A 27,497-nucleotide genomic window follows, 5' to 3' on the forward strand; every position below is an offset into this window, starting at 1 on the left:
TTTTTGGCAAAGTCCAGTTGAACTTTATTTGTCAGCTGTGCCACTTGTTTTTAATACAAAATTTAGAAAAAATCAACAACTAGCCCTGCAGTAAGCTAGTCAGATTAATTGTCTTTAGCGAATACAGAAGTTGAGTTTTCATTTAAATCATAATACACCAGATAAAATAACTGGGTAATTTTGATTAGCAAAGCGAGCAGCAAAGGTTTCATAAATAGATGGAGTGAGCAAGAAGAGAAACCGAACAGAGCAACAGAAGCACTTTTCCATTCCGGTAAGTGATTCTTAAGAGAATTGTTATCTCAATGTCTGGCCTTCTTTTTATTGCTGATTGGCTTTAACTAATTTATAATTCATCAATTTGACCAAAGTGTCTATCCATCAATTTAAGAGATATATGTATTTGAGTATGTTGGCGGAATTCTCCCATTCCATCGCTTGCCAATTTTCCAAATTATTGACACCTGCATCTCAACATTAATTAGAAAAAAAACAGCCTTCAGGGCATTATGACCTTAGACTGTCTATTACCATGGAAACGAGACTGTCCGTGCTGGAAAAGCAGCAGCATACAATGGGGTCTTTTAGCTAGTTGGCGTCACTGACCTTGCTTGTCTCAAGCAATTTGCAAATGTTAAAATCTAGGTTTAATGAACGAAAACTAAAGTGTATGATCTGGATTAACCCTTAATGGGTATCCAGCTATTGTTGCACTCAAATAATGCTTCATATGCTTCCTGAGTTCTCATTTAACTATTTTACCGTTATCATCTATAGGTAACTAGAAAGCCCATTTCTATCAGTCCCCCCTTTTGATTCTTCTAAAGATTAATAAGATGAATCAAAATAACGAATAGAAGTTAGGGAAGAAATGTGATAGGATAGAATTAAGCGCAGGGAGGAACTCATTTGCGTTTTCTTTAATGGTTCACTTGTTTGAGAACAGCCATCAACACTGGAACGGGCAAAGCTTTGCAAGCGTTACAAGCATTCTGGACGTATTTTATGCAAAAAAGTGATTATATAGTACAATAACAATTCAGTAATAATGGAAGTTAATTATATGATTGCAGTAATAATTGGGTAATAATGCAGTAATGACAGTTCAATAGTAGGAGCCTGGTTCAATGTCATGGGCTGGTGGTGCAGTTGGACAACTATGAACCACTTTGATTGTTGGGGCATTATGGGTAGCCATACATTGGGCAATGCATCTGATCGGCAAGATCACTACCTAAATGACAAACCCAAAAATGAAAAATGAGAGAAGTCCCTGAATGATGGAAATTCCTGTGCTACCCACCCATCCAGAGAGCCATCCCCTAAGAGGGGTGTCAGAGAGTTGTTAAAGTTTCCCAACTTCTTCTGGAATATGTGCTGACAAGCTGTTGATTTCTTCCGAATTATCTGGGATGTAGGTGCAACACTCTGCACCAATCAGGGCACAGGTGCCACCTTTCTCGGCTAGCACATAGTCAAGTGCCATCCGATTCTGTAAAGCCACAGTTCGATTGGCTAGCATCTCGGCTGAAATGCTACTGAGAGCTCGGGCAGTGTCATTGGCTATTTCCTCGAAGGCTGTGGCCAATTTAATGTATTCTCTGCTCAATACGATGATGCCATAGGCAGGGATGAGAGCAGAAAAGAATTTCTCAGCCCCTGTGATCTCGCGTTTAGACCTCGTGATGATAGTGGTCAGTTGATATTTCTCAAACTGTGGGATGAAAGGTCCATGTTTTGAGTCTGCGTTTATAGCATCGGCTAGGGAAACGGAAACGAATGGCGGATGAAGGGGACAATGAATCATAAATAGCACGCTCCTCTGCAGCTCACTGGGAGCCAAGGGTCTGCAGTATTACTGTAATAGGTGCCATTATAGGTAGAATATTGGGCAACCACTTGTGGGTATCAATATTCTGTACAATTTGTCCCATCGGTGTGATTATTAGATATCCTTTTAAAGTCGATGGGATTCCCTTCATGTCCAGAGACCACTACCTTGTGTCATGAGTGCACTCTGTACTGGCACTCACATCCAATAATATTCACATTTACTGTATCCCACATTCCATGCTCTATGATTATAGCCGATTAAACAAATGGTCCCAGTATGATTATGACCAGTTGGGAAGGTTACTTGGGCTGGTTTCTGTTTCCGATCAGAGACATGTTGATACCATCCCTTGAAAGTATTTACTGGGCGGCCTGCAGATCGCCATCTCTTAACCTCATCGTTTATCATTTCTTTGGTTCTGGTGTCTCCACATTGGGGAAGGGAAGAGTCGGGATTTTGGAAAATGTACCATTGTTCCATTTGGGATAAAGTAAAAGGAACAGGCTGCAGTGGGATAGCTGTTTGGGAATTGGTAGGGATAGAAGAACACACCCAGCAATTAGAGACGTTAAAGTCTCTGGCATAGGTATAGGACATGTAAAGGAACGTGTTAACATTGAACTCCTGGGTAAGGCCTGCTGGGCCAAACACATAACTGAAAATCAATATTATGGCAAACATTTTTACAGATTCTGATTTTGGTAAGCGCGCTTCACATATGACGCGTGAATCCTTGATTTCTTTCTTTGGAGTTTCACGGCTGACTGGGTTGAGAGTAATATCTGGTAGGGGCCTTCCCACTTGGCTCCTAATGGTTTGTGCTGAATTTGTTTTATGTAAGCGGATTCGACGGGCACCAAGTCGTGGCCCCATCAGGAGGATCGCCCCACTCCATCGAGGCCTGAAAGCATTTGTTAAGTTTTGACAATAACTAAGTAAAGCATCACTCATCACATGACAGTCTGTCTTTCTTAAGTCAATAGTTCCTGCCAGGGACATGGGTCTACCAGTGATGACCTTAAATGGGCTTAGTTTGGGGTTGCTCTGATACTGCACAAACCTAGTGGCAGGGCTTGAATCCAATTCATGCCTTCTTGGTTGTATCTGGACAATCGTTCTTTTAAAGTCCGGTTCATGCGTTCCACTTGTCCTGATGATTCTGGATGATCAGGGCAGTGTAGATTCCAATCGATGTTCAGTAATCTGCACACCTCCTGGCAAACAGCAACTGTAAAGTGGGTTCCACTGTCTGAGTCAATCTAGCTGGTACTCCCCATCTGGGAATATAGCCTTTGCATAGGACTTTGGATGTATGGGTGGCTGTAGCCCTCCTGGCTGGAGCAGCCTCTACCCATCTAGAGAACTTATCCACTATTACAAGGAAGTCAGTGTATCTTTGACATGTAGGAAGGGTGATGTAATCGACCTGTATATTCTGGAATGGTCCTGCAGGGGCAGGAGCTTTTAGCTGAGGCATTGATGTTATAGGTCGTAAGTTGTTCTTTTCACAGGTTACACAGCAGTTTGATACCAATTGTGCATATTTTTTGAATCCTTTGCCACACCAACTTTTCTGGAATCAAGCCATCATCTGTCCTGGGCCAGAAATGGCAAAATGGCATCAGTGCCTGTGGTGCAACTGGTTTATCAGTCTGAACTTGTCTCCAAATATCATCACCATACAACTGGATACCTGAGTCTAACCATGACCATTTCTCTTCTTGTGCCGAGTCATGTTGCATTTCAAGTAGATCTTGCAATAAATCGGTCACTCCCAATTTGTAGATGTGTCTTGGTTCTGCTGAAGAATCCCACTGGGAGGCAGCTTCCTTCGCTACTCTGTCTGCAAGGGTGTTTCCTTGTGCTTCTATAGTGTTGTCTTGAGTAATGGCAATACCATTTAGAATGGATACTTCTTTTGGCAAAGCTATGGCTTCTCGGAGGTCATCATTTCAGTGGTGGGAGTCTAGAACTCGCTGTCTCATAGGGTCCTAGAAGCAGAAATCCGGATCACTTTAAAATAAATGTCTTGGATATCCAATTGAAGGACTGGGACATACAGGGCAATCGACTGAGATCTGCAAAATAGGATTTAGCCGAATAGTTCCACTTCAGCCAGCACTCACACAATGGGCCAAATGGCCTCTATCTGTACCAGAACTTTGAGGTTTTTACTCTGATAGTTGGAGTTTGTTTCTGATGATAATAACCTCTAAGGGACTGGAGTTTAACATTCTAGATATTGGTGAAATAAATCAGCTGTTTTAAACACGTTGTAGATTTTTGTCTTTCCCGCCTGAGTGTTTAACATCACCTGGCTGGAGCTCAGAAAGGACAATCTCACCTCATAGAATCAGAGAATTTACAGTGCAGAAGGAGGCCATTCGGCCCATTGAGTCTGTACCAGCCCTTGGAAAGAGCATCCTACTTAAGCCCACACCTCCACCCTATCCCCGTAACCCCACCTAACCTTTTGGACGCGAAGGGCAATTTAGCATAGTCAATCCACCTAACCTGCACATCTTTGGAGTATGGGAGGAAACCGGAGCACCCGGAGGAAAGCCACACAGACACGGGGAGAACGTGCAGGCTCCGCACAGACAGTGACCCAAGCAGGAATCGAACCCGGGTTCCTGGCGCTGTGAAACAACAGTGCTACCCACTGTGCTACCGTGCCGCCCTTGCATCCAAGCTCCCGGATTGTCTGTCTTCTCTCCGGGTAAGATTCTGTTTGTCGCTTGTATTTCACTGTGGCAGGGCAGAGACCTGATTGAAGGGTTCAAACATTGGAGTTCTGGGAAAGATGGTCAAAGATTTGGGAGGTGGCAACATGTTCAAACAGTTTGGAGAGGAGACGGAGGTTTAAGATGGGGCAGTAATTTGTAAGGATGGCAGGGTCAAGGGTTTGTTTTATTGAGGAGGGGGTGATGATGGCAGATTTGAAGGACAGAGGGACAGTGACTGAAGAGAGAGAAATGTTGACAATATCCGTGGATACAGGGGAGTTGGCTGATCAGTAGCTGAGTGGGAATAGGGTCGATGGAGCAGGAGCTGGGTCTCATGGACAAGATGGGCTCTGAGAGGGCATGAGGGGAGAGAAACTAGAGAAAGATGTGGGTTCAGGGCTCAGGAAAGGATGACATTTAGAGACAGTTTGGTCCGGTGGGCTCGTGGAAGGGAGGGAAGCAGCAGAGACAGCTGATCGGATTTACTCAATCTCAGTCACAAAGAAGTTCCACAAGCTCCTCACACTTCTTTATGGAGGTGAGGATGGAAGAGACAGGGGAGAGTGAGAGTACTTCAAAAGGAACTAACCTGTGTCAGAGATATTAAAACGTTTCAACACACTGCGGATTTAACTCAAATCTAATGTATTTGACTTTTAGCCAGAATATTAGCCCCTGTAAATGGGCTGAAGTTTGTTATCAGCAGAAAGAGATCCAAATGAACATGGTTCAGTCCTGAATGTGAGTAACAGCAAAACCCATTCACTGTGGTTATTTGTGGCCTCGTTGGTGCTGCTGCAGGTGGTATGAAATGGTGAATCCCTTCCCACACTCAGAGCAGGTGAACGGTCTCTCCCCAGTGTGAATTCGCTGATGTACAGTGAGGTTAGATGATCGTCTGAACCCAGTCCCGCAGTGAGAGCATCTAAACGGTCTCTCGTCAGTGTGAACACGTTGATGGCGCATCAGTTCCACAGGACTTTTATAGCACCTCCCGCAGTCTGGACATTGGAACGGTCTCTCGCTGTGAACTCGCTGGTGCTTCTGTAGGTTGTAAGACATTTTGAATCCCTTCCCACACTCTGAACAGGTGAACGGTCTCTCTCCAGTGTGAACTCGCTGGTGCTTCTGCAAGTCAGATGACTGAGTGAATCCCTTCCCACACATGGAGCAGGCGAATGGCCTCTCCCCAGTGTGAATTCGCTGGTGCTTCTGCAAGTCAGATGACTGAGTGAATCCCTTCCCACACTTGGTGCAGGTGAATGGCCTCTCTCCAGTGTGAATTCGCTGATGTACAGTGAGCTGAGATGAGTGTCTGAACCCAGTCCCGCAGTGAGAGCACCTAAACGGTCTCTCGTCAGTGTGAACACGTTGATGGCACATCAGTTCCCCAGAACTTTTATAGCACTTCCCGCAGTCTGGACATTGAAACGGTCTCTCATCAGTGTGAACTCGCTGGTGTTTCTGCAGGGTGGATAACTGAGTGAATTCCTTCCCACACTGGGAGCAGGCGAATGGCCTCTCCCCAGTGTGAATTCGCTTATGTACAGTGAGGTGAGATGATTGTCTGAACCCAGTCCCGCAGTGAGAGCACCGAAACGGTTTCTCGTCAGTGTGAACACGTTGATGGCTCATCAGATCCCCAGAACGTTTGTGGCACTTCCCGCAGTCTGGACATTGAAACGGTCTCTCATCAGTATGAACTCGCTGGTGACTCAGCAGGACGGATGACTGAGTGAATCCCTTCCCACACTTGGAGCAGGTGAATGGTCTCTCCCCTGTGTGAACCCGCTGGTGTTTCCGCAGGGCGGATGACAGAGTGAATCCCTTCCCACACTTGGAGCAGGTGAATGGTCTCTCCCCAGTGTGAACTCGCTGGTGTGTGGACAGATTAGATGACTCAGTGAATCCCTTCCCACACTTGGAGCAGGTGAATGGTCTCTCACCAGTGTGACTGCGTCGATGAATTTCCAGATGGGATGGGGAAGTGAATCCTTTCCCACAGTCTGCACATTTCCACGGTTTCTCCTCGGTGTGACTGCATTTGTGTCTCGTGAGGCCTGATGATCGAGTGAATCCTCGTCCACACACACAACACGTGTACGGTTTCTCCTCACTGTGAACGATGCTTTTTCTTTCCATGTTCAAAGTACGATGATGTTCAGAATATGATAAATTGCAAACTCTGTCAGATCCTGGTGTGATATTTGGTTTGCATATCTGGACTTTGAAGCCTCCCCTTCGAACACCCTGTGAAAACAGAAAATAGGGAGTGAGAGAGAACCCACAAAAACACAAAGGCAGGTTGTGAAATTGAGCTGAATGAATCTGGTCATTTGTGGGGCCGGCACTGGGAAAAAGTGACCATGAAAACTGCTGGATTGCTGTAAATACCCAACTGGCCTCTTCGGGAAGAGGGAGAAAGAGGTGAAGAGGGATTTTGTATATTTACAAGACATATCAAGGGAGTAGTTGGCAAAGCAAATTCAATCTTCAGCTTCATAAACAATAATATTGATACTGAAACTATGCTTCTGGTGGCATGGTGGTTAGCACTGCTGCCTCACAGTGCCAGGGACTCAGGTTCAATTCCGACCTTGGTGACTGTGTGTGTGGAGTTTGCACTTTCTCACCGTGTCTGCGTGGGTTTCCACCCGGTGCTCAGGTTTCCTCCCACAGTCCAAAGAAGGGAACATTAGGTGGATTGGCCTTGATAAATTGCCCCTTAGTGTCCAGCGATGTGCAGGTTAGGTGGGGCTATGGCGTTACAGGGACAGGGTAGGGGTGTGGGCCTAGGCAGGGTGCCCTTTCAGAGAATCAGTGCAGCCTCGATGGGCCGAATGGCCCCCTTCTGCACTGTAGGAATTCTATGGCTCTAATTCTATTCTATGAATCTTTCTGAAGCTCTGGTCACCACTCTTCAGGAAGAACAAAGAACAAAGAAAAATTACAGCACAGGAACAGGCCCTTCGGCCCTCCCAGCCTGCGCCGATCCAGATCCTTTATCTAAACCTGTCGTCTCTTTCCAAGGATCTACTTCTCTGTTCCCCGCCCGTTCATATATCTGTCTAGATGCATCTTAAATTATGCTATCGTGACCGCCTCTACCACCTCCGCTGGCAAAGCGTTCCAGGCACCCACCACCCTCTGCGTAAAAAACTTTCCACGCACATCTCCCTTAAACTTTCCCCCTCTCACCTTGAAACCGTGACCCCTTGTAATTGACACCCACACTCTTGAAAAATTTTGTTGCTATCCACCCTGTCCATACCTCTCATAATTTTGTAGATCTCAATCAGATCCCCGCTCAACCTCCATCTTTCCAACGAAAACAATCCTAATCTACTCAACCTTTCTTCATAGCTAGCCCCCTCCATACCAGGCAACATCCTGGTGAACCTCCTCTGCACCCTCTCTAAAGCATCCACATCCTTTTGGCAATGTGGCGACCAGAACTGCACGCAGTATTCCAAATGTGGCCTAACCAAAGTCCTATACAACTGTAACATGACCTGCTGACTCTTGTACTCAATACCGCGTCCGATGAAGGCAAGCATGTTGTATGCCTTCTTGACCACTCTATCGACCTGCATTGCCACCTTCAGGGTACAATGGACCTGAACTCCCAGATCTCTCTGTGCATCAATTTTCCCCAGGACTCTTCCATTGACCGTATAGTCCGCTCTTGAATTAGATCTTCCAAAATGCATCACCTCGCATTTGCCTGGATTGAACTCTAACTGCCATTTCTCTTCCCAACTCTCCAATCTATCTATATTTTGCTGTATTTTCTGACAGTCCTCCTCGCTATCTGCAACTCTATCTGAATGTGAAGGTTCTTGGAGAAGATGCAGAGGAGATTTACCAGAATGGTTCCAGCAAAGGAGGTTGAGGGGAGATTTGATTCAGGGACACAGATTATGCCAGATTTCCATCAGGTGGACAAAGAAACTCTGTTTCCATTCACTGGTCGTACAAGCAGTCGGGACACAGATTTAAAGTTTTGGGTAAAACCTGGATTGAACAATATAAGATCCTGAGGGGTCTTGACAGGGTGGATGTGGAGAGGATGTTTCCTCTTGTGGGAGAATCGAGAACATCACTGTTGCAAAATAAGGGGTCTCCCATTTCAGATGGAGATGAGGATTTTTTATTCTCTTGAGGGTTGTAAAACTTAGGAACTCGCGTCCTTAAAAGGCAGTGGAAGCAGAGTCCTTGAATATTTATAAGGCAGAGCTGGATAGATTCTTGATGAGCAAGGGGGTGAAAGGTCATCGGGGTAGGCAGGAATGTGAAGTTAACGTTAGAATGAGATCAGCCGCAATCTTATTGAATACTGAGCAGGCTCGAGGGGCCGAGTGGCCTGTTCCTAGTTTGTATGTAAAAGGTACAGGAGATATGAGGTGATATGAGATGTATGTTTTGACACAGCGAGCGGCAATGGCCTGAAACTTGCTGCCTTGGAGAGAGTTTGAAAATAAACACAATGAATGATTTGATTTCAAAAGGAAATTTGATGGACATCTGAGGGAAATTACCTGCGAGGACACAGGGAGAGATCAGGAGAATGGCACTGACTGGATTGCTCCAGAGAGCTAGCATGGACTCAATGGGCCGAATGCCATTCTCTGTGCCAACATGTCTCTGAATCCTTTGTGTAATCTAATTTTGTAATTTAACCCCGGGGGGGTTCAGATATCACTCAGCTAAATCTGTGCTACACTCCCTCCGAGGCCATTCTATCCTTCCTCAGGTTTGTTGCCCAGAACTGAACACAGTTCTCCAGGTTTGGTCTAACCAGGGTTTGTGAATCTTGGGGCTTTTCCAGTTACACTGAGACTTGAAATCTTCCCTCACAGACAGAACAGACAAACCTTTTACCTTCCACACCCAGATGCTGCTGATATTCAGGGTCTGATGAACCTAGTGACTCTGTCAGATCGCGATGTGACGTTTGGTTTGCGTTTCCCGTCTGTTAAACCTCCACTTCCAGTATCCTGTAAATTTACAGAAACCTCACAGTCAGTTAGGACAGAAATTCACAACATTCTCTCCTCGCCAACTTTGATTAAATGGAGGTTTGATCACATGACCTGCCCCCATCCTCCAGCCATTAATCGGTCAACACATCCATCCTTGTGACACACTGCCTTCCTCGGCCAATTGGGAAGCAAAATGACTCATTACCTCACAGGACAGTTACTGACCTAACGATTTTCCAGACACCCAGGTGTGAATCTCACCAACGCAGGGAGCGGAGTTGGTGTGAACTCGGGGAGAGGAGCTTCGGAACAGTAAATATAAATAACTTACCTCAGGGATTCAGGGCAGCACGGTAGCCTTGTGGATAGCACAATTGCTTCACAGCTCCAGGGTCCCAGATTCGATTTCGACTTGGGTCACTGTCTGTGCGGAGTCTGCACATCCTCCCCGTGTGTGCGTGGGTTTTCTCCGGGTGCTCCAGTTTCCTCCCACAGTCCAAAGATGTGCAGGTTAGGTGGATTGGCCATGATAAATTGCCCTTAGTGTTGGGTGGGGTTACTGGGTTATGGGGATAGGGTGGCGGTGTTGACCTTGGGTAGGGTGCTCTTTCCAAGAGCCGGTGCAGACTCGATGGGCCGAATGGCCTCCTTCTGCACTGTAAATTCTATGATAATCTATGATGATTCACGGCCTAGTCGGCAGGGAGAGGCGTTGGCCCGGATCCGGGGAGGAACGGCAAGTATAAATAACTTACCTCGGGGATTCATGGCCTTGTCTGCAGGGAGCGGGGTTGGTGCCAATCCGGGGAGGAAGAGCTTCGGAACAGTCAGTATAAATAACTTACCTGTTGGGTATCTGGACTGGGGGAAAAAACTGAAACGTGACATTAGAGTAATTAACTAAGTCGGGGAGTAACTAGGAGATTAGTAACTAGGAGATTGCTGATTTTTATCTATATCAACGATTTGGATGAGAATGTACAAGGCTTGATCAGTAAGTTAGCAGATGACACTAAAATAGGTGGTATTGTAGACAGTGAGGAAGGTTATCAGAAATTGCAGCAGGATCTTGATCAGCTGAGGAAGTGGGCCGAGAAATGGCAAATGGAGCTCAATACACATCAGTGCGAGGAGTTGCATTTCGGAAAGTCAAATCAAGGTAGGACTTTCACAGTGAATGGTAGGACCTTAGGGAGTATCGTGGACCAGAGCGACCTTGGAATTCCGGTGCACGGTTCTCTAAAGGTGGAGTCACAGGTAGACAGGGCAGAGTTTGTGGCATGCTGAACTTCATCAGTCAGGGCATTGAGTATAGAAGTTGGGAAGTTATGTTGCAGTTGTACAGGACGTTGGTGAGGTCGCACCTGGAGTATTGTGTTCAGTTTTGGCTGCTTTGCTGACAGAAAGATGTTATTAAACTGGAGAGAGTGAAGAAGAGATTTACAAGGATGTTGCCCGGACTCAAGGGACTGAGTTACAGGGAGAGATTGGACAGGCCAGGACCTTTTTCTTTGGAGCGTAGGAGACTGAGGGGTGATCTTATCGAGGTGTGTAAGATCATGAGAGGCATGGATAGGGTGAATACGCTCAGTCTTTTCTCAAGGTTGGGGAATCAAGGACTCGAGGGCATCGGTTTATGTTCAGAGGGGAAAGAATTAATGGGAACCTAAGGAGCAACGGTTTTACACAGAGGATGGTACGTATGTGGAATGAGCTGCCAAAGGAAATGGTTGAGGCAGTGACATTGACAACATTGAAAAGGCATTTGGACAGATACATGGATAGGAAAGGTTCAGAGGGATATTGGGCCAAATACAGGCCAATGGGATTGGCTTAGGTGGGCTTTTTGGTTGGCATGGACCAGTTTGGGCCGAAGGACCTGTCTCCATACCATAGATTCTATGAACCCCAAGTCTCTTTGGACACCCACTGTACTTAACCTCTTTCCATTTAGAAAGTACTCAGTTCGATCTTTTTTTGGTTCAAAGCAGATAACCTCACACTTGTTTACATTGCTACAGTGTTGCTCATTCACCTCGTCTGTCAATATCTCCTTACAATTTTATGCTATCATCTAGGCTGTCTACGATGCCACCGAACTTTGTATCATCAGCAACAGGCAGAAGAGGCCCTTCGGTCCATCAAGTTTGCATCGACACATGAAAAGCCTGACCCACCTACCTAATCCCATTTGCCAGCACTTGGCCCATAGCCTTGAATGTTATGACGTGCCAGTCTTCATCCAGGTGCTTTTTAAAGGATGTGAGGCAACCCGCCTCTACTACCCTCCCAGGCAGTGCATTCCAGACCATCACCACCCTCTGGGTAAAACATTTTTCCTCAATTCCCCCCTAAACCTCCTGCCCCTCACCTTGAACTGGTGTCTCCTTGTGACTGATCTTTCAACTAAGGGAACGACTGCTCCCTATCCACCCTGTCCACGCCCCTCGTACACCTTGATCAAGTTGCCCCTCAGCCTTTTGCTCCCACAAACACAACCCACGCCTATCCAACCTCTCTTCATAACCTAAATGTTCCATCCCAGTCAACATCCTGGTGAATTGCCTCTGCACCCCCTCCAGTGCAATCACATCCTTCCTATAATGTGGCGACCAGAACTGCACACAGTACTCCAGCTGTGGCCTCATAATAGTTCAATACAACTCCCAACATGACCTCCCTGCTTTTGTAATCTATGCCTCAATTTGATAAAGTGTCCCGTATGCCTTTTTCCCCACCCTATTAACCTGCCCTTCTACCTTCAGAGATCTATGGACAAACACGCCAAGGTCCCTTTATTTGTCAAACTTCCCAGTGTCATGCCATTAGTTGAATGCTTCCTTGACAAATTACTCCTTCCAAAGTGTGTCACCTCAGACTTTTCAGGGTTAAATTCCATCTGCCACTTTTCTGCCCATTTGACCGTCCCGTCTGTATTTTCCTGTAACCAAAGACACTCAACCTCACTGTTAACCACCAGGCCAAGCTTTGTGTCATCCACAAAAACTGATCCTACCCCCCACATAGTCATCTATGTTGTTTATATAAATGATGAATAATAGGGGGCCCAGCACAGATCCCTGTAGTACGCCACTGGTCACTGGCTTCCAGTCACTGAAGCAGTTGTCTGTCATCATCCCCGGATCACAGCTACGCCAATTTTCAATTCACCTCATCAAATTACCCTGTATCCCATGTGCATTTGCTTTCTTTTTCTGGGTCTGTACTCGTTGGGAGTTTCGAAGGATGAGGGAGATCTTATTGAAACTTACAGAATACTGAGAGGCCGAGAGAGAGTGGACGTGGAGAGGATGTTTCCACGAGTGGGAAAAACTAGAACCAGAGGGCACAGCTTCAGACTGAAGGGAAGATCCTTTGAAACTGAGATGAGGAAGAATTTCTTCAGCCAGAGGACAGTGAATCTGTGGAACTCATTGCTGTGAAGGCTGGGGAGACCTGTAGCCACGTAAAATGGCTGCTTCCCGATTAATTTGGCCAAAACCCGATTTAAAATGGCTAACCGGAAAGGCTGATGGGAAAAGCAGGTAACAAGACACAAACGGACAGCTGCAGGCAGAATATCATATTCGGCTCTGGGGAAGTCGGCCCAGATCGATACTCAGGGCTATTAACAGCCCATCAACCAAGACATCTGCAGTTATACTCAGGACTATTAGCAGCCCATCAACCCAGACATCTGCAGTTTAATCGGCTATCCCCGGAAACAATTGCAACATATTAGCAATTGAATACCGGGCCAGACCTGTCGGCGCCTGCAGTGGCCGAAACAAAGGCAGGTGAACGACCACCCCCCGATCGGGGAATCGCCTCGCAATTGGACGTATCGAACCCAGTGATTGGGAACAAGTCCAATCACTTGGGACTCAGGGTCAAGGGCCGCCCCGAGAGGCGGGAAGCCCCTGGGCCCTATAAAGTGAGGGGCCAAGTTCAGATCTCTCTCTCTCTCCCTTCTTCGCCTGCTCGAGACCTTCGCAAGAACACCAACCAGCAACTGTAAGTTTGAATCCAGCGATCGCTATCCGATAAAGACTCCTAGCCATCGACCTGTATCAGCCTTTTGAATCCCGCGGGCCAGATCTGATTGGATAAGCCATTCGTTTCCCTGACCTGGTGGGCTCTTCCTAAAGTTAAGTATTGGCCAGTAGTGATAGGTTTATTATATAGATAGTAGGATTATTGTATAAACATTACTTGTTGTATATAATAAATGACCGTTGATTTCAATCTTACTAAGCGGTGTGCTGACTTATTAACCATAACTTGAACCACGTGGCGGTATCAGAAAGATACCTGGCGACTCGTGACCAAAGGTGACGTAATCAGAGCTAATAAACTAAGGCTAAAAAGAGCAACAGTCCAAATCAGAGTGTCTTTAAGACAGAGATAGATAGTTCTTGATTAATAAGGGCATCCGGTGAATAAGGAGAAGGCAGGAGAATGAAGAAGAGAAACATATCAGCCATGATTGAATGGCGGAGCAGACTCGATGGGCCGAATGGCCTAATTCCTTTTTAAAAATAAATTTAGAGTATCCAATTCATTTTTTCCAATTAAGGGGCGTGTTTAATCCCCCGACCTTGCACATCTTTGTGTTGTGGGGGCGAAACCCACGCAAACACGGGGAGAAAGTGCAAACTCCACACGGAGAGTGACCCAGAGCCGGGATCGAATCTGGGATCTCGGCGCCGTGAGGCTGCAGTGCTACTCACTGCACTACCGTGCTGCCCGGCCTAATTCTGCTCCTATGTCTTATGGTCTTCCAAGTCTCCCATTGGGATCTTGTCAAAGATTTGCTGAAGTCCATGTAAACAGCATCAACTGCACTACCTTCATCTACACAGCTCGTCACCTGCTCAAAAAATGCAATCAAATTTGGTCAGCATGACTTCCTTCTGACAAATGCTGACTATTCCTGATCAAATCCTGCCTCTGCAAGTGGAGATAGATTCTCTCCCATAGTTTCCCTACCACTGACGCAAGACTCACTGGCCTGCAGTTTCCTGGCTTATCTCTACAACCTTTCTTAAACAGTGGGGCCACATTAGCTGAACTCCAGTCCTCTGGCAATTCCCCCGTGGCCAGAGAGGAATTAAAAATTTGGGTCAGAGCCCCTGCAATCTCCTCCCGCGCCTCCCACAACAGTCTAGGGCACAACTCATCCGGACGTGCAGATTTGTCCACTTTTAAACCTGCCAACACCTCCAATACCTTGTCACTCCCGATGTTAATTTGCTCAGGAACTTCAGTCTCTGCCTGAATTCCATATCTGCCTCCTCATACTCTTGGGTGAAGACAAATGTGAAGTGTTCGTTCAACACCCTACGTCAGACTGTTGTTCATAGACTACAGCTCCGCCTTCAACACCAATAGCCCAACAAAACTAATAACCAAACTCTGCAATCTTGGACTTGACCCTTCCCTGTGCAGCTGGATCCTTGTCTTCCTCACCAACAGACCGCAATCTGTCAGGATAGGTAACAGCATCTCCTCCACAATAGTCCTCAACACCGGGGCCACACAAAGATGTGTGCTCAGTCCTCTACTGTACTCCGTATACACACACACAAGACTGTGTGGCAAGCTTTAACTCCAATTCTATCTATAAGTTACGAATGATACGAATATGATGGATCGTACCTCAAACAACGACGTGTCAAACTACAGAAGGGAGAAAGATCACTTGGTTGCTTGGTGGACAGAAAACAACCTCTCTCTCAATGCCAGCAAAACCAAGGAACTGATCATCGACTTCAGGAAGTGTAGTACGACACACGCTCCCGTCTACATCAATGGCTCCGAAGTGGGAATGGTCGATAGCTTAAAGTTCCTGGGGGGTCACCATTACCAACAGTCTGTCCTGGTCCACTTACATTTATGCAACAGTGAAGACAGCCCAACAACGTCTCTACTTCCTATGGAAGCTAAAGAAATTTGGCATGTCCGCATCGACTCTCACAATCTTCTACAGATGTGCGAAAGAGAGCATCCTATCCGGCTGCATCACATCACAAGAAACTTTTTTTTTTTTTAAATCACAGCAGTCCAGATGGTTTCTAACCAGGATTTTATATATCTCAGTACTTCTCCAGTCACACAGATACTGGAAATCTTTACCTACAAACAGAACAGACCCGAAGAAATAGGAACAGGAGTCAGCCGTTCAGTCCTTTGAGCTGCTCCACCATTTAATAAGATCACGGCTGATCTCACACTCACTAAGTCCACTTTCCTACCTTCCCTCAGTAATCCTCAATTCCCCTACTGATTAAAAACAGATCGATCTCAGCCTTGCAACTGATCACGGACTCGGCCTCCACATTTCCTGGGCTAAATAATTCCAAGATTCACCAGTTTGGGAGAAGAAATTCTTTCCTCATTTGGCAGTCCCTCCAAACCCAGGATCACCCTCGTGAACCTCCTCTGTACTACCTCCAATGATAATATATCTTTCCTGAAATAAGGGGACCAAGACTGTACACATTATTCTAAATGTGGCCTCACTGGAAGCTTGTACAGTTTTGTGCAGCAACACAACTTTGTGTGTAGAATCCAGCCCCCTTGAAATAAAACATGCAGGACGAGGCTAAAAAGATGGCCTCTCCTCCTAGAATGTCCAACAAGGGGAAACATCCGCTCTACGTCTACCCCGTTAATCCCCTTTAGCATTTAATGTACCTCAATTATATCTCCTCTCATTCTTCTAAACACCAGTGAGTATTGGCCTAAACTGCTCAAATCTCTCATCACAAGACAATCAATCTAGTGAACCTTCTCTGAACCGCCGCTAATGTATTTATGCCATTGTCCAAGGGACAAAATCTGCATCACTCCCAATGTGGTCTCACCAACGGCCTATACAGTTACAACAGCACTGCCCTACTTTATACTCTATTCCATTAGCAATGAAAGCCAACATTCCATTTGCCTTCCTTATTACCTGCTGCACCTGCAGACTGTCTGCGATCCGTGCACAAGGGCACCCAGATCCCTCTGTACAAAAGCATTTTGAACTTTCTCTTAATTTAGATAATAAGTTGCTTTATTATTCCTCTGAGCAAAATGGATAACCTCACACTTATGCAGGTTAAATTCCATCTGACACAGTTTGACCCACTCACCTATTTCTCATTTCCTCATCGCAGCTTGCTTTCCCACCCATTTCAGTGTTAGCTGTAAATTTGGCTATCGGAAGACCAAAAGACTGTAAGACATAGGAGCAGAATTAGTCCACTCGGCCCATCGGGTCTGCTCCGCCAATCAATCATGGCTGATATTTTCTCATCCCCATTCTCCTGCCTTCTCCCCATAACCCCTGATCCCCTTATTAATCAAGAACCTATCTATCCCTGTCTTAAAGACACTCAGTGATTTGGCCTCCACTGCCTTCTGCAGCAAAGGGTTCCACAGATTCACCACCCTCTGGCTGAAGAAATTCCTCCTCATCTCGGTTTTAAACGATCGTCCCTTTAGTCTGAGATGGTGTCCTCTGCTTCTAGTTTCTCCTACAAGTGGAAACATCCTCTCCATGTCCACTCGACCCAGGCCTCGCAGCATCCTTAAAGTTTCAATAAGGTCCCCCCTCATCCTTCTAAACTCCAACAGACCCAGAATCCTCAACCGTTCCTCATACGACAAGCTCATCATTCCAGGGATCATTCTTGTGACCTCCTCTGGACCCTTTCCAAGGCCAGCACATCCTTCCCAGATACAGGGCCCAAAACTGCTCAGAATACTCCAAATGAGGTCTGACCAGGTACAACCTCAGAAGCACATTCCTGGTCTTGTATTCTAGCTCTCTTGACATGAATGCTAACATTGCATTTGCCTTCTTAACTGCTGACTGAACCTGTACATTAACCTTAAGAGAATCATGAACAAGGACTCCCAATTACCTTTGTGCTTCTGATTTCCGAAAGCATTTCCCCATTTAGAAAATAGTCTATGCCTAAATTCCTCCTTCCAAAGTGCATAACCTCACACTTTTCCACATTGTATTTCATTTGCCACTTCATTGCCCACTCTCCTAACTTGTCCAAATCCTTCTGCAGCCCCCCCTGCTTCCTCAATACTACTTGTCCCTCTACAGATCTTTGTATCATCTGCAAAATTAGCAACAGTGCCTTCACTTCCTTCTTCCAGATCATGAATCGTACATTCTATCTGTCCCATAGTCATTAATTTAGACTGTAAATAGTTGGGGGCCGAGGACCGAACCCTGTGGCACACCACTAGATACAGCTTGCCAACCAGAAAAAGACAGACGAGCCCTCCAAGACCCCTCACACCTGTGTTATTCTCTCTTCCATCGGCAGAAGCTACAAAAGTCTGAGAAGACGCACCAACAGATTCAAAAACAGCTACTTCCGTGCTGTTACCAGACTCCTGAATGAGCCTCTTATGGACTGAACTGATCTCTCCAAGCATCTTCTTGGGACGGTCAATAGAGAATTAAAGGTGCTATATTTAAATGCGCGCAGTGTACGGAACAAGGTAGATGAGCTTGTGGCCCAGATTGTGACTGGCAGGTATGATGTGGTAGGCATCACAGAGACATGGTTGCAGGGGGTTCAGGACTGGCATTTAAACATCCAGGGATTCACAACCTATCGAAAAGACAGGGAGGTGGGCAGAGGGGGCGGGGTTGCCTTGTTAACTAGGAATGAAATTAAATCAATAGCACTAAATGACATAGGGTCAGATGATGTGGAGTCTGTGTGGGTAGAGTTGAGGAACCACAAAGGCAAAAAAAACATAATGGGAGTTATGTACAGGCCTCCTAACAGTGGTCAGGACCGGGGGCACAAAATGCACCACGAAATAGAAAGTGCATGTCAGAAAGGCAAGGTCACAGTGATCATGGGGGACTTCAATATGCAGGTGGACTGGGTAAATAATGCTGCCAGTGGACCCAAGGAAAGGGAATTCATTGAATGTTTACAGGAGGGCTTTTTGGAACAGCTTGTGATGGAGCCCACGAGGGAACAGGCCATTCTGGACTTAGTGTTATGTAATGAGCCAGACTTGATTAAAGATCTTAAAGTAAGGGAGCACTTAGGAGACAGTGATCATAATATGGTAGAATTCAATCTCCAATTTGAAAGAAAGAAGGTAGAATCAGATGTAAAGGTGTTACAGTTAAATAAAGGTAACTAAAGGGGCATGAGGGAGGAACTGACGAAAATCGACTGGGAGCAGAGCCTAGTGGGAAAGACAGTAGAACAGCAATGACAGGAGTTTCTGGGAGTAATTGAGGACACAGTGCAGAGGTTCATCCCAAAGAAAAGAAAGGTTATCAGAGGGGGGATTAGGCAGCCATGGCTGACAAAGGAAGTTAGGGAATACATCAAAGCAAAAGAGAAAGCCTATAATGTGGCAAAGAGTAGTGGGAAGTCAGAAGATTGGGAAGGCTACAAAAACAAACAAAGGATAACAAAGAGAGAAATAAGGAAAGAGGATCAAATATGAAGGTAGGCTAGCCAGTAACATTAGGAATGATAGTAAAAGTTTCTTTAAATACATTAAAAACAAACGGGAGGCAAAAGTTGACATTGGGCCGCTCCAAAATGACGCTGGTAATTTTGTGATGGGAGACAAGGAAATAGCTGAGGAACTAAATAAGTACTTTGCGTCAGTCTTCACAGTAGAAGACATGAGTAATATCCCACCAATTCCGGAGAGTCAGGGGGCAGAGTTGAATATGGTAGCCATCACAAAGGAGAAAGTGCTAGAGAAACTAAGAGGTCTAAAAATTGATAAATCTCCGGGCCCAGATGGACTACATCCTAGAGTTCTAAAGGAGATAGCTGAAGAAATAGTGGAGGCGTTAGTTATGAGCTTTCAAAAGTCACTGGAGTCCAGGAAAGTCCCAGAGGATTGGAAAATCGCTGTTGTAACCCCCCTGTTCAAGAAGGGAACAAGGAAAAAGATGGAAAATTATAGGCCAATTAGCCTAACCTCGGTTGTTGGCAAGATTCTAGAATCCATTGTTAAGGATGAGATTTCTAAATTCTTGGAAGTGCAGGGTCAGATTAAGACAAGTCAGCATGGATTTAATAAGGGGAGGTCGTGCCTGACAAACCTGTTAGAGTTCTTTGAAGAGATAACAAATAGGTTAGACCAAGGAGAGCCAATGGATGTTATCTATCTTGACTTCCAAAAGGCCTTTGATAAGGTGCCTCACGGGAGACTGCTGAGTAAAATCAGGGCCCATGGTATTCGAGGCATGGTACTAACATGGATTGACGATTGGCTGTCAGGCAGAAGGCAGAGAGTTGGGATAAAGGGTTCTTTTTCGGAATGGCAACCGGTGACGAGTGGTGTCCCGCAGGGTTCAGTGTTGGGGCCACAACTGTTCTCTTTATATATTAACAATCTAGATGACGGGACTGGGGGCATTCTGGCTAAGTTTGCCAATTATACAAAGATTGGTGGAGGGGCAGGTAGTATGGAGGAGGTGGGGAGGCTGCAGAAAGATTTGGACAGTTTAGGAGAGTGGTCCAAGAAATGGCTGATGAAATTCAACGTGGGCAAGTGCGAGGTCTTGCACTTTGGAAAAAAGAATAGAGGCATGGACTATTTTCTAAACGGTGACAAAATTCATAATGCTGAAGTGCAAAGGGACTTGGGAGTCCTAGTCCAGGATTCTCTAAAGGTAAACTTGCAGGTTGAGTCCGTAATTAAGAAAGCAAATGCAATGTTGTCATTCATCTCAAGAGGCTTGGAATATAAAAGCAGGGATGTACTTCTGAAGCTTTATAAAGCATTAGTTAGGCCCCATTTAGAATACTGTGAGCAATTTTGGGCCCCACACCTCAGGAAGGACATACTGGCACTGGAGCGGGTCCAAGCGGAGATTCACACGGATGATCCCAGGAATGGTAGGCCTAACATACGGTGAACGTCTGAGGATCCTGGGATTATATTCATTGGAGTTTAGGAGGTTGAGGGGAGATCTAATAGAAACTTACAAGATAATGAATGGCTCAGATAGGGTGGATGTAGGGAAGTTGTTTCCATTAGCAGGGGAGACTAGGACCCGGGGGCACAGCCTTAGAATAAAAGGGAGTCACTTTAGAACAGAGATGAGGAGAAATTTCTTCAGCCAGTGAGTGTTGGGTCTGTGGAATTCATTGCCACAGAGGGCGGTGGAGGCCGGGACGTTGAGTATCTTTAAGACAGAAGTTGATAAATTCTTGATTTCTCGAGGAATTAAGGGCTATGGAGAGAGAGTGGGTAAATGGAGTTGAAATCAGCCATGATTGAATGGCGGAGTGGACTCGATGGGCCGAATGGCCTTACTTCCGCTCCTATGTCTTATGGTCTTCTCTACTGAGTAGTTCTACACTCCTTATGCTTCATCCGATATCTATATCTATGTATTTACATTTTGTATTTATCGTATGTCCTATGATTTTCGTGCATGGAACATTCTGCCTGGACTGTACCCAGAACAATAATTTTCACTGTACCTCGGTACATGTGTGGATAAATCTAATTCTAATCTAAATCCAATATAATCTAATCCCCACTCTCTGCTGTCTGTCGGTTAGCCAATCCTCTATCCAAACTAATATATTACCTCTCAGCCCTGTGAGATATTACCTTGTTTATTACAAAGAAAAGTACAGCACAGGAACAGGCCCTTCGGCCCTCTAAGCCTGCGCCGACCATGCTGCCTGTCTAAACTAAAATCTTCTACCTTCCGGTGTCCATAATCCTCTATTCCTATCCTATTCATGTATTTGTCAAGATGCCCCTTGAACGTCAGTATCCTCCCTGCTTCCTCCACCTCCTACGGCAGCGAGTTCCAGGCACCCACTACCCTCTGTAAAAATACTTGCCTCGTACATCTCCTCTAACCTTGCCCCTCGCACCTTAAACCTATGCCCCCCCAGTAATTGACCCCTCTACCCTGCGAAAAGGTCTCTGACTATCCACTCTGTCTATACCCCTCATAATTTTGTAGACCTCTATCAGGCCGCCCCTCAACCTCCGTCGTTCCAGTGAGAACAAACCGAGTTTATTCAACCGCTCATCATAGCTGATGCCCTCCATGCCAGACAACATTCTGGAAAATCTCTTCTGCACCCTCTCTAAAGCCTCCACATCCTTCTGGAGTGTGGCAACCAGAATTGAACACTATACTCCAAGTGTGGCCTAACTAAAGTTCTATACAGCTGCAGCACGACTTGCCAATTTTTATACTCACTGCCCCGGCCAATGAAGGAAGCATGCCGTATGCCTTCTTGACTACCTTCTCCACCTGTGTTACGCCTTTCAGTGACCTGTGGACCTGTACACCTAGATCTCTCTGACTGTCAATACTCTTGAGAGTTTCTACCATTCACTGTAAATTCCCTATATTAGATCTTCCAAAATGTATTACCTCACATTTGTCCGGATTAAACTCCACCTGCCATCTCTCCGCCCAAGTCTCCAAACAATTTAAATCTTGCTGTATCCTCTGACACTGGGGCTGTTTAGCACAGGGCTAAATCACTGGCTTTGAAAGCAGACCGAGGCAGACCAGCAGCACGGTTCGATTCCCGTAACAGCCTCCATGAACTGGTGCCGGAATGTGGCAACTAGGGGCTTTTCACAGTAACTTTATTTGAAGCCTACTTGTGACAATAAGCGATTTTCATTTCATTTCAGTCCTCATCGCTATCCGCAATTCCAACAACCTTTGTGTCGTCCACAAACTTACTAATTAGACCAGTTACATTTTCCTCCAAATCATTTATATATACTACGAACAGCAAAGGTCCCAACACTGATCCCTGCGGAACACCACTAGTCACAGTCCTCCAATCAGAAAAGCACCCTTCCAGTGCTACTCTCTGCCTTCTATGACCTAGCCAGTTCTGTATCCACCTTGCCAGCTCACCCCTGATCCCATGTGACTTCACCTTTTGTACCAGTCTGCCATGAGGGACCTTGTCAAACGTCTTACTGACGTCCATATAGGCAACACCCACTGCCCTACCTGCATCAATCATCTTTGTGACCTCCTCAAAAAACTCTATTAAGTTAGTGAGACACGACCTCCCCTTCACAAAACCGGGCTGACTCTCGCTAATACGTCAACTTGCTTCCAAATGGGAGTAGATCCTGTCTCGAAGAATTCTCTCTGAGGTTGTTTGTGGAGAGAAAGCGGCGGATAGTGAGAGTGGAGAATGTTCTTGTTTCACATTCTGCTCTGGGGCCCCACTGGGGTTTGTAAACCCCGCCCCCGACCTCTCACCTGACACCTCACAATGCGCGGAGTGATTGACGGCAGCACTGACCAATTGGCAAAGAGTGGGCGGGTCCAGAGGACCGGTCGGGAGTGACTGGTCCTCCAACCAATCAGCGTGAATGTGGAGGCGGGACTGGGCTGAGTGAAGCATACGCAGTGTGATTAATGGCGACAAAGAAAAAGTTCTTTCTCGGATCCACAATCCGTGAAGGTGGGAATGGCGGGACGGAGGGAGAGCTGGATCAGGCGGGTCGTTAGACACGCTTCGTTTTATCTTAACCGAAAATCCGGAAAAATAACCTCCCGGTACCTGGGGATCTGAGCGGGAGCTGCAGCTTTCTCGCAGACAAGGTGAAGCAAACACCATCTTTCTTTGGCTCTGGCAGACGTGCGCATGCGCCTTCTCAATAGTGGGTTACTTGCAGCAGTGGGCATGCGCCATCGGCATCCTAAGTTGGATCACTAGCGACAGTGCGCATGCGTACCCACCATCTTTATTGGGGCATGAGCAGCAGAGCTCAGGCTCAGTCGCCATCATTGTTGGGGGCAACATTTTTGAAACGTTTCTTCCTGACAGAATGTCCATCAAATTGTTTCACTCTGAGTTACAAATTCCTATTCATGGGGCAGAATATATCCAGGGCTGTGACAATAATTCGAATTTATATTGTGACTTGAACAGAATAAAACTTTTAAGACTTAAGACTTTCAGAGAAACGTTACAAAGTAACAATTGACACTGAGCCACAAGAGGAGATATTAGCTTTTAAGGACAATCTTAACGGAGGAAAGTGAGTCAGAGAGTTTTAAGGAGGAAATTCCAGAAATTGAGGCCTTGGTAACGGTGGTGCGATTAAAATCGGGAATGCTGAAGTGGCTGGAATTAAATGAGTGCAGAGATCTCAAAGGGGTGTGTGTGGAGGAGATTACAGTGATCAGGATGATCATTACCATGGAGTAAAAGAATGAGAAATTTAAACTTTTTGTGCCTTTTCAAAGGAAGCGTTTGTAGATCAGTGGGCACAGGGGCTGGTGTGAGTAAGCACATGGGTAGCAGAGTTTGGGATGGGATGGAGGGGGTTGTTTAATGTTGCAGTCCAGCTGCGAGTGCGTTGGAATAATTTGGTTAAGTGGTAACAGAAGAATGGATGATGGTTTCTGCAGCAGATGAACAGAGACTAAGGTGGAGTCGAGCTGTGTTCCTGAGGTGGAAATCGGCAATCTTGGTGATGATGTAGATCTGTGGTCAAGAGCTCATCTGGGGTGAAATATTTCACCATGGTTGTGAACAGTCAGCTTCAGCCTCAGACATTGGACAGGGATGGAATTGGTGGCAAGGGACTGGAGTTTGTAGAGGGGATGAAAGGGAATGGGTTCAGTCTTGTCAATATTTAAATGGAGGAAAGTTCTGCTCATCCAGCACTGGATGTCAGACAAGATCAGACAGTGTGTGTCTTGGAAAGCAACTTGCAGGTGGTGATGTTCACATACATCTGCTGCCCTGCTCCATCCAGGTGGTGGAGGTTAAGGGTTTAGGAGATTCTGTCAAATTGTGATTCAGTTGCTGGTCCATTGCTTCCTGTTACCCTCACTCCGTTCTCACTCTCTCTCCCTTTCCATCAATCTTTTTGATTCTCTCTCCCCTACTACTCACTCTCTTTCTCTCTCACTCTGTTTCTCACAAGGTTCTCTAGCCCAGAGGGTTGAGGATGATAATAATAATCATTATTGTCACAAGTAGGCTTACATTAACACTGCAATGAAGTTACTGTGACCATCAGTGAATATATATAAGGCTGAGATGGTGAGATTTTTGGTCTCTCAGGAAGTGAAAGGACGCAGAGAGCTCACGGGAAAGTAGAATTGAAGACTGAGATCAGCCACAATCGTGTTCAATGGCAGAGCAGGTTTGACGGGCTGAATGGTCTACTTCTGCTCCTATTTCTTGTGTTCTTGCAGAGGCCTGAATCTTGTGTGGGCTCAGGCTGGGTGGCAGGTTCCCTTCCCTGAAGGACATTAACAAACTGGTTCAAAAAGTTTCAACAGTTTTCGTGGTCACTTTTTCCCAGTGCCGGCCCCACAAGTTACCAGATTCATTCAGCTCAATTTCACAACCTGTCTTTGTGTTTTGTGGGAGCTCTCTCACTCCCTTTTTTCTGTTTTAACTCAATTTCACAGGGTATCAGCAGGGAAGGATGTGCAATTGGGAAACTCCAACCAAGCGCCACATCAAAATCTGACAGTCGTGTAACTGATCGCAACCTGAATATCATTAGATTTTGAACATGGAAGAAAAAAAGCACAGTTCACAGTGGGGAGAAACCGTACACGTGTTCTGTGTGTGGACGAAGCTTCAGCCGATTATCTGGTCTGTCAAAGCACAAGCGCAGTCACAGCAGGGAGAAACCATGGAAATGTGGGGATTGTGGCAAGGTGTTCAATTACCCATCTGACCTGGTAACCCATCGACACATTCACACTGGAGAGAAACCTTTCATCTGCCCCGAGTGTGGGCGTGGATTCACTCAGACATACAGCCTGTTGATGCACCAGTGAGTTCACACTGGGGAAAGGCCTTTCACCTGCCCCGAGTGTGGGAAGGGATTCACTCATTAATCCCAACTGCTGACACACCAGCAGATTCACAATGATGAGAGACCTTTTAAATGCGGGATGTGCTTTAAAAGTTCACGGGATCAGGTGTCCCTTCAAAGAGTTCACACTGATGGAAGACCGTTCAAATGCCTCGACTGTGGGAAGTGCTTTAAAAGTTCCGGGGAACTGGTGTCCCATCAACATGTTCACACTGACAAGAAACCATTAGGGGCTGGTTTAGCACACTGGGCTAAATAGCTGGCTTTTAAAGCAGACCAAGGCAGGCCAGCAGCACGGTTCAATTCCCATACCAGCCTCCTCGAACAGGCGCCGGAATGTGGCGACTAGGGGCTTTTCACGGTAACTTAATTGAAGCCTACTTGTGACAATAAGCGATTTTCATTTCATTTTTCATTTCAGGTGCTCCGACTGTGGGACTGGGTTCATAAGATCATCTCAACTCACTCTACATCAGCGGATTCACACTGGGGAGAGACCATTCACCTGCTCCCAGTGTGGAAAGGGATTCATTCACTCAGGCAACCGGCTGAGACACCAGCGGGTTCACAAGTAACTGCTGTGATTGGACTTTGCTGTGAATCACATCCAGGACTGAACCATGTTCATTGGACTCGGGTTTGACTCATATTTATAAACGCTAATCCAGTTATAAGGGATAATATTCTGGATAAAAGTCAATTATTTAACACAAGTGTGTTTCGAATCTTTTAACATCCCATCACAAATTAGTTCCGTCTGAAGGTCTCTCTCTCTCCCCTGTCTCCTCCATCCTCACCTCAAGTGTGTGGAGTTCATGAAGCTTCTTACTCACTGAAATTGAGACAGTCAGATCAGCTGCCTCTGCTGCTTTCCCTTCTTCCACTGGGCCAAACTGTCTCTAAAATTCCACATGGTCTGAGCTCTGAACTCATCTTTCCCTAGTTTCTCTCATACCATCTATCTTCCTCAGAGCTCATCTTGTCCATTCGACCTGCCTCCTGCGCCAGGGTCCTGGGTTCGATTCCCGGCTTGGGTCACTGTCTGTGCAGAGTCTGTGCGTTCTCCCCGTGTCTGTGTAGGTTTCCTCCGGGTGCTCTGGTTTCCTCCAACAAGTCCTGAAAGACATGCTTGTTGGGTGAATTGGACATTCTGAATTCTCCCTCTGTGTACCCCAATGCCGGGGTGTGGCCACGAGGGGATTTTCACAGTAACCTCATTGCAGTGTTAATGTAAGCCTACTTGTGACACTAATAAAGATTGTTTGATTATTATTATTTAACCACATTCTCACAAAACTACTGACCATTCAACTTCTCCATGTTGTGTGATATTGTAAATAGTTCTGTCTCTTGGTCCTGTCGCTCATCTTTAAATGCACCATCATCACCCATCCGAAAACAATATTTAACCCACCATCAGTGCAAACTACCACATCAAAATCTCCCTTTCCTCTCCAAGTCCTTGTACTCGGTGTTCCCCAAGGATCTATCCTCAGCCACTCCTATTTCTCAACTACACGCTGCCACTAGGGGACATCATCCCAAAGCACCGTGTTAGTTTTCACATGTACACTGACAACACCCAGCTCTCCCTCACCCCCATCCATTCCTCCACTGTTACTAAATTATCAAACTGCTTATCCCACATCCAGTACTGGATGAGCAGAAATTTCCTTCAATTAAAAATTGGAAAGACCAAAGCCATTGTCTTCAGTCACCATTCGAAATTCCGTTCCCTAACTCCCGAGTCCATCCCTCTCCCTGGGAACTGTCTGAGGCTGAACCACACTCTGCACAATCTCTGTGTCAGATCTGACCCCAGGATGAGTTTCTGACCCCATATCCACACCATCACTAATATCAGATATTTCAATCTCCATAATGTCATCTGCTGCTGAAACCCTCATCCATGCCCCTGTTACCTTTAGACTTGATTCCAAGACATTCCTGTCCAGCCTCTCCCATTCACTCCACATGGAAACATGAGCTCATCCAAAATTCTGCTGGACGTGTATTTTCTCACACCAAGTCCTGTTCACCAAGTCCTGTTCACCATCACCCCTGTGCTCACTGACCTACACTGGCTCTGATTAAGCAAAGCCT

At 46.0% G+C, this 27,497-nt stretch overlaps 1 protein-coding gene and 1 long non-coding RNA gene across 4 annotated transcripts; one reads left to right on the plus strand and one right to left on the minus strand.

Annotated features, from left to right (window-relative positions):
• LOC140419453 (uncharacterized) lies at nucleotides 1-23,184 on the minus strand. Of its 3 annotated transcripts, none has more exons than XM_072503321.1 (3): nucleotides 23,111-23,184; nucleotides 9,442-9,557; nucleotides 1-6,810 (listed from the first exon to the last, which is right to left on the minus strand). In XM_072503321.1, the coding sequence occupies exon 3, from the start codon at nucleotides 6,700-6,702 to the stop codon at nucleotides 5,332-5,334; it is 1,371 nt and encodes a 456-aa protein (XP_072359422.1). In that variant the 5' UTR covers nucleotides 6,703-6,810; nucleotides 9,442-9,557; nucleotides 23,111-23,184; the 3' UTR covers nucleotides 1-5,331. The 3 variants fall into 3 exon arrangements, with proteins under 3 accessions (XP_072359422.1, XP_072359425.1, XP_072359424.1); XM_072503324.1 differs by having other exon boundaries at nucleotides 9,435-9,557; XM_072503323.1 differs by lacking the exon at nucleotides 23,111-23,184 and adding an exon at nucleotides 9,874-13,894.
• Nucleotides 22,895-26,674, plus strand: LOC140419455 (uncharacterized). The gene is made up of 2 exons (XR_011945796.1): nucleotides 22,895-23,151; nucleotides 25,816-26,674. It is a non-coding gene; the product is annotated as an uncharacterized lncRNA (long non-coding RNA).
• Nucleotides 26,675-27,497: the final 823 nt, after the last annotated feature.

Source organism: Scyliorhinus torazame, chromosome 5 (assembly GCF_047496885.1).
Source record: "Scyliorhinus torazame isolate Kashiwa2021f chromosome 5, sScyTor2.1, whole genome shotgun sequence".
In the NCBI taxonomy this organism is placed as follows: Eukaryota; Metazoa; Chordata; class Chondrichthyes; order Carcharhiniformes; family Scyliorhinidae; genus Scyliorhinus; species Scyliorhinus torazame.